The sequence below is a fragment of the Hyperolius riggenbachi genome, chromosome 4 (assembly GCF_040937935.1).
Source record: "Hyperolius riggenbachi isolate aHypRig1 chromosome 4, aHypRig1.pri, whole genome shotgun sequence".
Lineage (NCBI taxonomy): Eukaryota > Metazoa > Chordata > Amphibia > Anura > Hyperoliidae > Hyperolius > Hyperolius riggenbachi.
In genome coordinates, this window is record NC_090649.1 from 74216459 (window position 1) to 74232095 (window position 15637).

A 15637-nucleotide genomic window follows, 5' to 3' on the forward strand; every position below is an offset into this window, starting at 1 on the left:
CGATCGGAGTGTGTGGGGGGATGCCGCTGCGCTGCGGCTATCATGTAGCGAGCCCAGGGCTCGCTACATGATTTAAAAAATAAAAAATTTAAAAAAATAGTGCTGCGCCACCTCCTGGGCGATATAATTGTATCGCCCAGAGGGTTAAAATTAAATGAATATGTCAGCCTCCATACACCACTCACTTCAGGTTCCCTCTAAAGTGACCCAGAGATGAGCTGTTTAAACATTATTTTACTTACCCGGGGATTCCTCCAGCCCCATAAGCATGGCTGTGTCCCTCGCCGTCCTCCTGCGATGTCCCGTTCAGCCGCAGTCAACCCCCCGGTACTCAGCCGGGCTCAATCTAAGTGAAGTCAGCCGGAGCCTTCTGCGCATGAGCAGAAGGTCCCCGCTGACATCAACGAGCCGAACACCGGAGAAGATTGCAGCTTAACAGAGGACGGCGAGGGAGGGACACTACATGCTTATGGGGCTGGAGGAAGCCCCGGGTAAGTAAAAGAAAATGTTTACACAGCTCGTTTCTGGGTCACTTTAAAACTAAAGGCAAATGCATTTCCACATCCAAAAAGCAAAGCCAATTTGCTTTGCTTTTTGGATGACCTAGTAGATGCAGTAGTGAGCAATGTTGCTATTTTTGCAGATGATACAAAATTGTGCAGAATCATCAACTCTCAGGAAGATAGTGTCATATTGCAACAGGATCTGGATAGGATGGCTATATGGGCACATACATGGCAGATGAAATTCAATGTTGACAAATGTAAGGTCATGCATTTTGGACGTACTAATGGTCTAGCACCATACAAAATAAATGGGATACAGTTGGGGACATCAAACTTGGAGAAGGACTTAGGAGTACTCATTGACAACAAGTTAAATAATCGTACTCAATGCCAAGCAGCTGCAGCTAAAGCTAACAAAATTTTGGGATGCATTAAAAGGGAAATAAAAACTCGAGATGCTAGCATAATATTGCCCCTGTTTAACTCTCTAGTAAGGCCACATCTGGAATTCAGTTCTGGGCACCACATTACAAAAAAGATATTGCAGTTTTAGAGCAGGTGCAGAGACGAGCAACAAAATTGATGCGTGGGATGGAAGGTCTCACTTATCGAGAAAGGTTAGATAAACTGGGTTTATTTAGTCTAGAGAAAAGACGCCTTAGAGGGGATCTAATTAACATGTATAAATACATCAGAGGGCAATATAATACCTTGGCGGATGAGCTTTTTGTCCCTAGGCCTTCTCAAAGGACTAGAGGACATGATCTGCGCATGGAGGAAAAACGTTTTAGCCATTTATTTAGGAAAGGGTTCTTTACAGTTAGAGTGATTAAGATGTGGAATGCATTGCCACAGGAAGTCGTTATGGCAAACTCTATACCTGCATTTAAAGGGGGCTTAGATGCTTTCCTTGCGTTGAAAGACATCCATGGCTACAATTGCTAGGTAATGCTTAATGATGTTGATCCAGGGATTTTATCTGATTGCCATCTGGAGTCGGGAAGGAATTTTTCCCTTTAGGGGCTAATTGGACCATGCCTTGTAAGGGTTTTTTCGCCTTCCTCTGGATCAACAGGGATATGTGAGGGAGCAGGCTGGTGTTGTACTTTATACTGGTTGAACTCGATGGACGTATGTCTTTTTTCAACCAAAATAACTATGTAACTATGTAACTAAATTTGGGGAGCCAAGCACACCATTCCTGTATGCTCTTGCATAAATTCATACGGGCTCGCAGGCTGCATGGTTATAGGTGTGCTTAGGGGTGTAGCAACAGCCATAGCAACCATGGCAACTGGCTGCTATGGAGAAGAGGGGGCCCAGGTGGTACTTGATGTGTTCATTGTTTGCTTTGTTGCTCCACCCTCTGACTAATGGCTCATACACACGGGGCACAACTGTCGACCCAAACACGTGGCACGCGCATGTCTGGGCGACAGTTGCCCCGTGTGTATGAGGCGCGCACCCCGAACTGTCGCCGGAGACAGCAGTTGCCGTGCGATTGAAAAGTTCAATCGCTGGCAACTTCTGTCTCAGCAGCTGTCGCTAGTCCACCACGCGTACTGCGTGTGTATGTGCGGACTAGCGACAGCTACCCACAGCCAGAAGGGAGCTTCCGGCAGGGGGAAGAAACTTTTGGCGACAGCTTCCGCCGCATCTCTGTCCCTCTGTGCAACGTGTGTACAGCTGCCGCATACAGGGACCTGGCGACGAATTGTCGCTGCTTTTTTTTTTTGTCTCTTGTCTGCTTGAAACTGCAGACATTTGTGCCTCATGTGTATGAGGCTTATTAGTCTCAGTGCTCATGGGCACAGTGTATATTGTATGAGAATGTAAATTGAGCAATAAACTCCTAATCATAGGGTAGGGGCAGGTGGCATTGCATAAGAGTGCCTAGACACGATGGCCCCACGAACATTTTGCTATGGGGCCCGATAATGTCTCGCTACACCACTGCTGTAAACCTCAGTTCTGTATGCATGTCTGGCCTATGAGAGTACACCAGCGTGATCTGCACGATTCTGTCCACTGTCATGAAGTGATGTATTATGGGCTGTTCCGAGATGGAAAACTAACTATAACAAGTAACTTGTCTATATATCTTATCTAAAGTTTAGATAGTTTACACAGCAAATCTGGCTGCAAACAGCTTTAACAGTATATTATAATTTCTTCCTGTGATACAATGACAGCAGCCATGTTCTGTTTGTCATCACTACACAGATAATCTGCAACTGCATCTCCACCTCTCAGCCTGTGAAGCATTCACTCCCCCCTCCCCTCTGCAATCTCTGGCTAGTAACCTCCTCCTCCTCCTCCTGCCCAGACTGAGCTCCCATAAGCCCTTGCTACATGGGTCTGAGTGCCTTGGCGCTTTGGAGAAGCTGTGGGCGAGGCTTGTTTAGTTTACAGGGAATTAGATTATTCAAACAAAACAAAAAAGTATTTGGCTTGAGGAATGCCCTATAAACTATATGTAAGGAACACAATTATGCAATGAATAAAAGTTCATCTCGGATCCACTTTAATGTAAGATTGCAACACTGTACAGTATTTGAAGCACCTTTTCTTAGTAAAATATTTAGTGTTAACTGGTTAAAATGTATACTGGTTACTTACTACTAGTTACAGGCTTACTTCTGAGTAACAGAGTTACAGATTGCCCAGCAAGCTCATGGTGTACCAGAACTCCTAGGAGTGTGTGAGGGGCTAGAAAGGAACAGCCTTCTTGCATTCCAGCGGTTCTGGGGGTGTGTTTAACTTTCAGGGACATCAAAAGAATGATTGGCATATTCAGTAGTGATGCATTGTGGGACACCTCAGAACTCACTCCTACCTGAATAATCCAAATACCTTCTGTTTTAAGAAGGCACATTTCTGTTTTGCATAGCTTTTTAGTAAGGAGGCTTTTGGCCCTTTTAAGCCCCTTACACACTCCCATGAGTTCAGGTTCACCATGAGCTTGCTGGGTAATCTGTAACACCGGGTGTTTCAAGTCCTACCCCATCAAGCCACATTAATCCATGCCATGCACTGATGAGGACCAACTAGTCTGACACAGTCTGTATGCATGTTGGATTGGTTTGGCTCTGTACAATTAACAAGCTGACACATCATGGCATTCCAGCAGTTCTGGAGGTGTTTTTAGCATTCAGGGACATCAACGGGATACATTGCATATTCAGCAGTGATGCATTGTGGGAAACCTCTCATATGCTCACTCCAACCTGAACAATCGCACATACCTTCTGTTTTAAGAAGGCAGATTTTTGTTCTGAATAACAGTAACAGGTAGTAGTATTGAACTAGAAAATTAGTACTATTTACTTGAACTGTAACTTGCGTACTATCAGGCTTTTAGGGAGTGACCAGTTTGTCGAGAGAAGCTCAGAAGAGTCCGTGAGGAGACAGATTAAAGGAGTTCTGTGGGGGTTTCTGAAGAGAAAAACTGCCACTTACCTGGGGCTTCTATCAGCCCCCTGCAGCGGTAATGTCCCACGCCGTCCTCCTCCCATCTGCCGTTCCCCGCAGCCGGCACGGGGCTATTATTCGTCTGACATACAGACGAATAATGCGCGTTGCCGTGCCTCCGCTCGCGTCATCTGAGGCTTACTGCGCAGGCGCAGTACAACGGAGCCTTGTACTGCGCTTGCGCAGTAAGCTTCCGATGACGCGGGCGGAAGCGAGCGGGTGCGCGGCCACTCTAGCGCAGCCGCAGTTGGATCCCATGCCGCTTAGACCGGGGCCGGCGACGGAGAACGGCAGATGGGAGGAGGACGGCGTGGGACATTACCGCTGCACGGGGCTGATAGAAGCCCAAGGTAAGTGTCCGTTTTTCTCTTCCACAACCCCCCACAGAACTCCTTTAAGAAGTCCCCTCAAGTTTAAATAGTGGTTGCCCCAATTCTCTGGCAGCCCTGCTTATAATTTAAAGCAACATGGCCTTTGGTAGCATAGAGGTCCAATTTAATATCAGGATAAACATTTCCTGCATAAATATATTCTAGATGTGTAATAGAAATAATAAAGTAATTTCACTCAGTTATTGGTTCTCCGTTACATTTATTTAAAAAGTGCTCCCGGTTATGTAGGTGCGAGAAAATCCTGACAGTAGATTATTGTTAATTTTACAGTTATCCTGCAGCCACAGGGCGCGCTCAGTAGGCAGTAGTATTGTTAGGGAGTCTAGCCCTAGGATTCCTTACTGAATAGGTGCTGGCTTACTGAACATGAAGAGCCGAGGTTTGAACCCTGGTCTCCTGTGTCAGAGGCAGGGCCCTTAACCGGTAAACCACTACACCTAACACTATCTTCTCCACACCTACTCCTACACTAACCTCCCCCATCTATGCCAAACACCAGCCCCTGCAGTTAAAGTGAACCTCTGGACTAAAAATCTACTCAGCAGCACTGAAAAGGCTTTGTTATTCTTAGCAAAGCATCATTTTAGCTGCATTTTTAGCTAAGCTCCACCCATCAAAGAGACCTGCCCGGGCGTTTTTTCCCTGATGCTGTGCAAAGCATGATGGGAGTTCCTATGTGGTTATTCACGTTGCCTAGCAACTGGGAGGGGTGGTCAGCACACAGGACAGTTGGAACTGTGTTTTACGCTCCGTCACCTCCTTTCAACCAAAAAGATGGCTGCCCTCATGAAATCAAACATTTGCCTGTTCTTTTAAAACAGAGTGGGTAAGAGATTATATCACCTATCCATTTTAATTAAAGGGAACCAGAGACGCTGGAATCGTAAAAAGAAAAAAAGATTTTATACATACCTGGGGCTTCTTCCAGCCCCATAAGCCTGCATCACTCCCACGCCGCCATCCCCCGCTTCCTGGATCGCCGGTACCGGGTTCCGTCACTTCCGGCGGACGCTGCACGCGTACGGGTATGCCGGGAGCCCCTGTGACGCGGCCGCCGACTGGCCGAAACTACGGGACCCGGTACCGCCGGATACAGGAAGCGGAGGAGGGCGGCGTGGGAGCGATCCGTGCGTATGGGGCTGGAGGAAGCCCCAGGTATGTATAAAATCTTCTTTCTGGGGCCTCTGGTTCCCTTTAACATAACTAATGTAACTTAATAACAGTATGTTTGTTTAGGCTGGAGTCCCTCAGGCACCCATAACCGCAATTCCACCTGCAGCCAATGTCACCTCCTTGCAGCCACGGCCACAGGAGTTGGTGGATGCTTTAATCCAGGTCAGGAAGGAGATCCCTCAGAAGACCATCTGCAACCTCATCAGGAGTATGCCCAGGCATTGTAGGGAGGTCATACATGCATGTGGAGGCCACACATACTACCAAGCCTTATTTTGTCTTGTTTTATGTACATAAGGCCCCGTTCACATTGCAAGCGTTGCCGTCCAGATTTCAGGAACGCGTGCAGGAGGCCGACACGCACGACATCAGACAGTGCATAGACTGCACTGTCTGATGTTCACACTGCATGCGTTTCCGACCAGTGCGGTCCGCGAACGCATGCTGCACGCATTTTTTACCAAAACACACGGCTGACCCATTCACTTTCAGTGAATTGGATCAGCCACACAACGCATAGAAACGCAGATGGCGTGTGTTTGTACGTGTTGCGTTCCGAACTCACGGCCATCTGCGGTTCATGATATGAACGTGGCCTTACATCAAAGTTGGATCAGCCTGTAGTGTTTTTTTTCCACTTTAATTAGGGGTGTGACTCCAAATCCAGACCTCCACAGGTAAATTTGATTCCCATTGATGATGGTTGAGTGATTTTGTTGTCAGCACATTCAGCTATGTAAAGAACGAAGTATTTCATAAGAATAATTCATTCATTCAGATCTAGGATGTATTATCTTTGTAATCCCTTTATTTGTTTTGAGCAGTGTATTGGAGGCAGATGGTCAGCAGGACAGCCCTGCAACTGCTCCATATCCCTCTCAGTTCAAGTGGGCTTTAATGTTTGGAGACACAGGTGTCAAACACCAATGCCCGCGGGCCGAATGCAGCCCTCCTTGCCATTTATTTGGCCCTCCAGAGCTTCAAATGAGCATCAATGTAAGAAGTAAAAGAACAACAGTACACTGGGTTAAAACATTGTCAATTTGAGCCAGGGTGCAACAACCCACAAGACCCCTCCATGTAAATAGCATGATCCTAATCCCCCCCCCCCCCCCCCATTAGGCTGGTAAAATACACACACCTAAACAATGTGGCTCACGACTAATGCTGGGCATACACGGTAAGTTTGTTTCCTTATCAATCGAGCCGCTGATGGCTCGATTGATAATATCCGACAGGTCCGATGACCCGCAGATTCCCCGCTCGATCCCCGCAGGCGGACAATAGCGGGGAATCGAGTGGCTGATAAGGCATACCCACGGGGACGAGCGGGAATCGATCCGCGCGCACGAGCGGTGACACGCCGGCATCGAGCCGTAGGCTCGATACCGGCGCATAAACTTACCGTGTATGCCCAGCATTAGACTATGATTAAAGGACACCCAAGGTGAAAATAAAATAATGAAATAAACAATTGTATCTATCCCCCTTCTACTAAAAATGACTTAACCACTTCAGGACCACAGTGCTAAACCCCCTAAAAACCAGGCTATTGTCTTTAAGGCCAAGCTGCAGGGCCACACAACACAGCACACGAGTGATTCCCTCCCCCACCCCCTTTTCTCCCCACCGACAGAGCTCTCTGTTGGTGGGGTCTGATTGCTCCCCCTGTGTTTTTTTGTTTTTAATATTTGTTATTTTTTTTAGTTTGGGTCACCCTGAGCTGCTTGGTTACTCTGTTATTTTTTTTAATAATACATTTTACTACTTTGTTTAATATTTTTTTTTCCCTCCCTGCAGCCAGCCAATCATGGCGATCGGCTCTCATAGGCTTCAGCCTATAAGAGCCGATCACTCTCATGCCCCAGGGGGACAGCCATGTCACACGGCTGTCCCCAGTACAGCGCTGCTGCAGATCGCAGCGCTGTATTAAGCAAAAAGACAGCGGTTTCGCGTCTAACAGTCTCCGAGCGGTGATCGCCGCTGGGATACTGAAGGAGCGAAGCAGGAGATGCGCGCGCAGCCTGCGCGCGATCTTCTGCAGTAGCCAGTCCCAGGACTTGACGCCAATTGGCGTTAGGCGTTCCTGGGGCTGCTGCCACGGTCACACCCATTGGCGTGACGCGGTCTTTAGGTAGTTAAGATATTCCACAGATTTATTTTATAATTACAGCTACTAACTGTTTTATTGTTTTTGCTCAATAACACATTCATTGAAGTATTCCAGAGATAAAATCTATGAATTATTGACCGTTTTTATCTCTTTCCTGCTCTCAGAAGCCATTTTCTGCTAGGAAAGTGTTTTATAGTTGTAATTTCTTATCAGGGAGGGCAACACTGTAGTCTGACCCAGACAGGAACTGCCACTTACATACCTGATGTTTAACTATTTCAGGTAGAGAAAAAAAAAAGGAACACAGCCAAGTTATTTGTGTGCTTGGCACTGTACATACACACATGTCTATCACATCATGTCACATGGCTCCTTGGGTATCCTTTAATATTCTGGCCCCTTATGTGATCGAGTTTGACACCCCTGATTTAGACATTCAGTTTACCCTATAGAGGGCCTTCGATTACACAGCTTTTCATCATACGCTTAGTTTCTATATCCTGGGTTTGTTTCAGGGTTGCCATACAAGCAAGTCTCCCTCTGATGCTATCTGCAGCACAGATATTGTGACACGGCATAGTCAGTACACAGTGTAATCATACAGCATAGAGGCGTTTACGTTCTTCCTGGATAACTTTTAACCCAGAACATGGTAGGTCTGTAACTGATTTCCAAGAGACATTTTCTTTCCAGGTTTGCGCAGCAGAACATTTATGAGATCCTCCACAAAGAAAAACAGGGGAAAGGAGCAAAGTGGCTGCTCCAAGTCATCGTGGGCTAGAAGAGCAATCTATGTGCGCTGGAATATTAAACCGCTGCTGGCCTTTCTGCGCACGTGCATCTGCCAAATGGCAGACGAACGTGCAGATGTGCGCATGACAGCTTCAATAAAATGATACACATGGGAAGGCTGACTTACTAAGCAAGCAAGCCTCCAGCTTAGCGTGCTGCAGCAGCCTAGATGGCTGGGCGGGATGAGACTGCATCCTGATCCACCACAGATACAGATGTGAGCATCCGTATCTGTGTATAGGGCAGCACTGTGGCGTATAGGTTAGTGCTCTCGCCTTGCAGTGCTGGATCCCCAGTTCAAATCCCAGCCAGGGCACTATCTGTATGGAGACTGAATGCTCTCCCCGTGTCTGCGTGGGTTTCATTTGGGCACTCCGGTTTCCTACCACATCCCAAAAGATACAGATAAATTGGCTTCCCCCTAAATTGGCCCTAGTCTATGATACATACACTACACAATATAGACATATGACTATAGTAGGGATTAGATTGTGAGCCCCTCTGAGAGACAGTTAAGTGACAAGACAATATACTCTGTACAGCGCCGTGTAATATGTCAGTGCTATATAAACACCAAATAATAATAATGTGCAGTCAGATTACTGCAGACTCCTGCAACTCTGTGCACATTATAAGCTGAGATCAGCTCAACTGAAATGCATAGGCGTTCCCGCATGCGCCCGGATGTTCCTCCACTTATTACAGGGCTGCTGGCATCATTTAAAGAATGAGCTGCTGCTCTGCAATGTGTAGAGTCTTACAAAATCTTATGCACGTGTTCATCTGCAGCAAGTATAAAGTTGGACAAAAAAAAAAAAAAAAGCAAAAAGTTGAAAATGAATTTAAAAAAAAGCATGGCCCTCCAGGGGCGTCCGAAGGGGGTGGCACAAGGTCTCAGTGTCCACGGGAGCGACAGCCGCCCCCCCCCCTGCTACCCAGTAACCCCTCGCTGGAAAAGCTGCCTGGGCCCTGCCCCCCCCTTCTCTGCTCCTGGTCCCACCCCCCCGCCCCCTCCAGAAAGACCAAGAAAGACCAGACCCCCCTCCACTGCCCAACATACTGCACACCGTAGAGCAGCTGTGACCTGCGCGGGCGTTGCCCAATAACGGCACTGTATACAGGAAGTAAACAGATGTCACTTCCTGTATAAAGCATCGTTAATGGGCACTGCTCGCTGCCTCCTTGTTGTAGGTCACCGCTGACCTGCGGTGTGAAGTATGCCTCCGGGCAGTGGAGGGGGATCCGGGTTCCAGGCTACCAATACTGGGGGCAACTATTCCAGGCTACCAATACTGGGGGCAACTATTCCAGGCTACCTATACTGGGGGCAACTATTCCAGGCTACCTATACTGGGGGCAACTATTCCAGGCTACCTATACTGGGGGCAACTATTCCAGGCTACCTATACTGGGGGCAACTTTTCCAGGCTACCTATACTGGGGGCAACTATTCCAGGCTACCTATACTGGGGGCAACTATTCCAGGCTACCTATACTGGGGGCAACTATTCCAGGCTACCTATACTGGGGGCAACTATTCCAGGCTACCTATACTGGGGGCAACTATTCCAGGCTTCCTATACTGCGGACAACTATTCCAGGCTACCTATACTGGGGGCAACTATTCCAGGCTACCTATACTGGGGGCAACTATTCCAGGCTACCTAAACTGGGGGCAACTATTCCAGGCTACCTATACTGCTGGCAACTATTCCAGGCTACCTATACTGGGGGGGGCAACTATTCCAGGCTACCTATACTGGGGGCAACTATTCCAGGCTACCTATACTAGGGGGGGGGGGCAACTATTCCAGGCTACCTATACTGGGGGTGCAACTATTCCAGGCTACCTATACTGGGGGCAACTATTCCAGGCTACCTATACTGGGGGGGGGGGGGGCAACTATTCCAGGCTACCTATACTGGGGGTGCAACTATTCCAGGCTACCTATACTGGGGGGGCAACTATTCCAGGCTACCTATACTGGGGGCAACTATTCCAGGCTACCTATACTGGGGGCAACTATTCCAGGCTACCTATACTGGGGGCAACTATTCCAGGCTACCTATACTGGGGGCAACTATTCCAGGCTACCTATACTGGGGGCAACTATTCCAGGCTACCTATACTGGGGGCAACTATTCCAGGCTACCTATACTGGGGGCAACTATTCCAGGCTACCTATACTGGGGGCAACTATTCCAGGCTACCTATACTGGGGGCAACTATTCCAGGCTACCTATACTGGGGGCAACTATTCCAGGCTACCTATACTGGGGGCAACTTTTCCAGGCTACCTATACTGGGGGCAACTATTCCAGGCTACCTAAACTGGGGGCAACTATTCCAGGCTACCTAAACTGGGGGCAACTATTCCAGGCTACCTATACTGGGGGCAACTATTCCAGGCTACCTATACTGGGGGCAACTATTCCAGGCTACCTATACTGGGGGGGCAACTATTCCAGGCTACCTATACTGGGGGGGCAACTATTCCAGGCTACCTATACTGGGGGGGCAACTATTCCAGGCTACCTATACTGGGGGGGGGGGGGGGCAACTATTCCAGGCTACCTATACTGGGGGCAACTATTCCAGGCTACCTATACTGGGGGCAACTATTCCAGGCTACCTATACTGGGGGCAACTATTCCAGGCTACCTATACTGGGGGGGGGCAACTATTCCAGGCTACCTATACTGGGGGGGCAACTATTCCAGGATACCTATACTGGGGGGGGGGCAACTATTCCAGGATACCTATACTGGGGGGGCAACTATTCCAGGCTACCTATACTGGGGGGGCAACTATTCCAGGCTACCTATACTGGGGGGGCAACTATTCCAGGCTACCTATACTGGGGGGGCAACTATTCTAGGCTACCTATACTGGGGGCAACTATTCCAGGCTACCTATACTGGGGGCAACTATCCCAGGCTACCTATGCTGGGGGCAACTATTCCAGGCTACCTATGCTGGGGGCAACTATTCCAGGCTACCTATACTGGGGGCAACTATTCCAGGCTACCTATACTGGGGGCAACTATTCCAGGCTACCTATACTGGGGGCAACTATTTCAGGCTACCTATACTGGGGGGGGGGTAACTATTCCAGGCTACCTATACTGGGGGGGGCAACTATTCCAGGCTACCTATACTGGGGGGGGGGGGCAACTATTCCAGGCTACCTATACTGGGGGGGGGGGGGGCAACTATTCCAGGCTACCTATACTGGGGGGGCAACTATTCCAGGCTACCTATACTGGGAGCAACTATACCTGGCATTAACCGCAGTGGCACTCGCTCCTTTCCTTTTCTGGATGGCCGGGAGGGGAAGGTTTCATTTAATACCCAGCACCGGGTGTTAAATGCCCTAGGTATGCCACTGTGGCCCTCTCTAAAGTCTCTCTAACCTTTTAATGAGCCAGGAAGAGAAGCCAGCAAGTGTGAGGCTACAGTTACTGACCAATGGCAGCACCCATGGCTTTCAAAAGTGGACACAGGGTTGGGGGGGGGGTGTTTGCCTTGCAAGGGGGTGTAATTCTCTCCCCATCCTAGCAAAGCCTCCTTGTAACAATATTTAGGGCCCGTTTCCCCTAGTGCGGTGCGATTTCTTTGTGGAAAAACGCATAAACTAATTTGCATTCGGATTCAAATTTTCATGCATTATCGTGTATCTTTGTAGGTATGCGATTTTAACCATATCGGTGCCTGTGTGCTTTTACATTGATTTTACATGAAAACATATACGAATTCGCAAGTAAATTCGCATCGCAAAAATGCATGCAAATTTCCTATTAATTACATTACATTGCGAATCGCACACTAGCCTTGCAGTGTGCGAATTCTGATGGCTCTGCTGTGCAGATTTTTCCTGCCCAGAAAAACGCTCAGTTTTCCTGACAAGTGGAAACAGGCATGCAGAAAATGCATGCAGATTCGCTGTAGTGGAAACGGGTCCTAAAGGATGAGGGGCTAATTACCACCTCTGTGTCCCCCCAAAAGAAGGTGGGTTCTTTTTGGGGGCACAGAGGTGGGAATTAGCCCCTTCTGATATTAGCAAACTACTTGGCCTGGACCCTTGGAGTTTACTACAAAGGGATTCTACTGTACTCACACAGCTGTGACCAACAATAAAGGCAAGTAGTCAGATCAGCAAGCTATACTCACAACAAACTGCACAACGTCATCAGTCTTGTGCTTTGCAGATTTGAAAGCGGGCAATGTGGTGACCACAACGATCTGATACTCTACGTGTCCGGTCATCATCTTGCCATGAATCTCCTGGTATTCCGGCACCCACATGTCCAGGCCGGTGTGCGCATTCTGGAGCAGCCTAGGGAAAACACAAGGACACTAGTGTTACTAGGAAAATAACGGAAGCATTGCAATGGATTTGTCTACTGTTCTAAAAAGTGAATATCCACTTTCACGACTACCGCAACGCATCGAACCGTTACTGCCACAATGTAATTAAAGCACCTGGAAATGGGCGCAGGCTAAAGCCCCAAAACGTCTCACCCTGCTCCTGCAAAAGTCCCTGCGGCATTAATTACTATTCCCCCTCCAGGCTGCCATTGGGCCCTTTCACACTGGCGCAGTGCGTTGCGGCAAACTGCTGCACTGCTACCGCAGCCTAATGTACACATATGGGGAAGTTCATACTTCCCACATAGTGGCAAATTTAATGCTAGAGTAAAACTACATTACCGCGTGGGATCCGCGGCGACCTGCCTCAGCCCATATGTCATGTTAGTCTATGGCAACTATGTTTTTTTTTTTTTTGAAGTTGGCATTGTCGCGCAAGCGTATTTTAACAATATGCTTCTGTACACACGAAGCTGGAAGTGATCACTAGCGAGCATCACTTCCTGCTTGAAAGACTGTCAGACAGGGAACACCATGTACTAATGCAGTGTTCCCTGAAGGCTTGTTTTTGACGGTGCGATGCAGGGGCGATGCCCGGTAGTAGTATTCGACTAATTGGTCAAATACTGCTCTATCTGCCGCCAAAGGGGACTTCGTAAGTCTTCAGGAGCCCGAGCGTTCCTGAAGACGCGCGGCTCCATGCATGAGCACGCTCTCTCACATGCGCAGTATGGAGCCGCCTGTCTTCAGGGGCACTCGGGCTCCCTAAGACTTCCGAAGCCTTTCACGGCGGAGGACTCAAACAGGAAAGCCATCGCTTAACGGAGGGGACCGTGAGAAGAGCAGCAAAACTCTATAGGACCAAAAGCCTTCCTGCTCCTTAGGTAAGTATATTGTTTTTTTTGGTACTATTCCGTCAGCCGGGCGCAACCACCAGGTGGCGTTAATTACTATTCCCCCTCCAGGCCGCCATAGATAGTAGGGAAAGCGCCCGGCTAACGGAAAAGAACCGTTTTTTTGAATGATTTAGGAAGTATTTGCAAGCCAGTGGAGTGCCGCCTCTTTCTTTCTTCTGGTGCATTACCTGAGGTCGTTGGAGCAGTCTGACCGAGACTTGAGCACCGTGGTAACGGCAAACAGGAGAGTGATGGGCGATGAGGCCGTGAATCGTGCCAGCAGGACGGGTGATAATTTACACTGCACGGGCACCGTGGAGGACATTTTAAATTTGTGGGGTGACCGGGCAGGGGGCTGGAATCTTTTGGGTATCAGGCAGCAGAGTATGAGCAAGCAACAGATCTCCCTTTCATCAGATGCGATCAGAGAGAGAACTGTCTCTTGGTCAATCTGCCCATATATGGGCAACTTTATACTTTAACTTTTCTAAAGTAATAAAAAAATCAAGACGGCAATAAGCATAACAAATCTATTAGTACATCTGGTCTGCTCGGTCATAAAAAGAAACGCAATCAGAGAACAGAGCTAAGCATGGAGAGGCAGGGAATGCGAGACTGAAAAAGTTGTTTTACATCTGAAGTTTAACCAGAATTACTTATTGCCATCTGGCCTTTCTACTTGATGGATTAGTAATAATAATCATGATTGTCCTTCAATGCTGGCAATCTTCTGAAATTCCTAGAAAATGTCCCAATCACTAAGCCATTCACGTCAGCTGTGCGGATCTCGGGTATTTTCTGCAACAATCAGAAATATTTTATAGCAAATTAATTTAAGCCTTAAATCAGCTGAGAATGGGCTAGCAGGACTCCTAGGGAGGGTTACAGCAGGACAATGAGGATTCTGCACTGAAAGGAAGCCTGATATGAGAGGGGCATATTTACAATGCACATTGCCTGGCTGTCCTGCTGATCCGCTGCATCTAATACTTTTAGCCATAGACCCTGAACTAGCATGCAGATCAGGTGCTCTCACTGAATTTGACGCATGCTTGTTTTAGGTGGGCGATTCAGACACTACTGATGCCTGAAAGATTTCGCAGGACTGCCAGGCAACTGGTTTTCTATAAATGGAAATAAATAAGGCAGCCTCCATACACCTCTCACTTTAGGTGTAAGCTGGTTCACAATCAGGCTTTGTTCCCATCTAAAATCGAAATCGCAGACGGCAGCAATTTTCGATTTTTTAAGCGTTTTTTCCCCCCTCCCGCGCTCCACTGCACGGTACGATTTTGTGCAAAGCGCTTTTGTAAGTGCTTTTGCAGAGCCATTCCGTTTTTTCACTTCCTGACGTCACTCAGGAAGTGAACTCTGACCCGGAAAATAATAAATACAATGGGCTTGATTCACAAAGCCGTGCTAACTGTAAGCACGCTGGTGAAAAGCCCTTTATCACGCCTAAACTCAGTTAAGGCGTGATAAAATAAACTCGCGCGCAAAGCCATTAAACCCTACGCGACGTTTTGCGCGCACCGGACTTTGCGCACGAGTTTTTCCCTCAAAGCGGTGCTAACCTACTTAGTGCAATGCTTATCACGCCCAAAAGTCTTTAGGCGTACTAACTAGAGTAGCACCGCTTTGTGAATCAAGCCCAATGTATTTATTCTTAAAAACGCAAACACCGGATTAAAAAAAAAAGAATTTGTGAATGATTTGCGTTTTTCCTATACCTTCCATTGTAGCAAAATCGCCCCGAAAAGGATACATGCAGCGCTTTGCTGAGCGGAAAGCAGACGAAACGCGCTGATATTAACTATTCCATAAAGATTCATTGCACAAGGTATTTTAGGGCATTTTTCAAAGTCACCGGCGCTCAAAAAAAGCGCAAAACACCCCAGGTGTGAACAAGCCATCAAAGCACTTTT

The 15637-nt window shown here is 47.9% G+C and overlaps 1 protein-coding gene across 2 annotated transcripts in view; it reads right to left on the reverse strand.

Moving 5' to 3' along the window:
- HS1BP3 (HCLS1 binding protein 3) overlaps positions 1-15637 on the reverse strand; it is a 180224-nt gene that overhangs the window by 160655 nt on the left and 3932 nt on the right. For both annotated transcript variants that reach the window (XM_068280210.1, XM_068280209.1), the window contains exon 2: positions 12619-12784. In XM_068280210.1, coding sequence (XP_068136311.1) covers positions 12619-12753 — 135 coding nt within the window. In that variant the 5' untranslated portion in view covers positions 12754-12784. The remainder of the gene's footprint in view (positions 1-12618; positions 12785-15637) is intronic.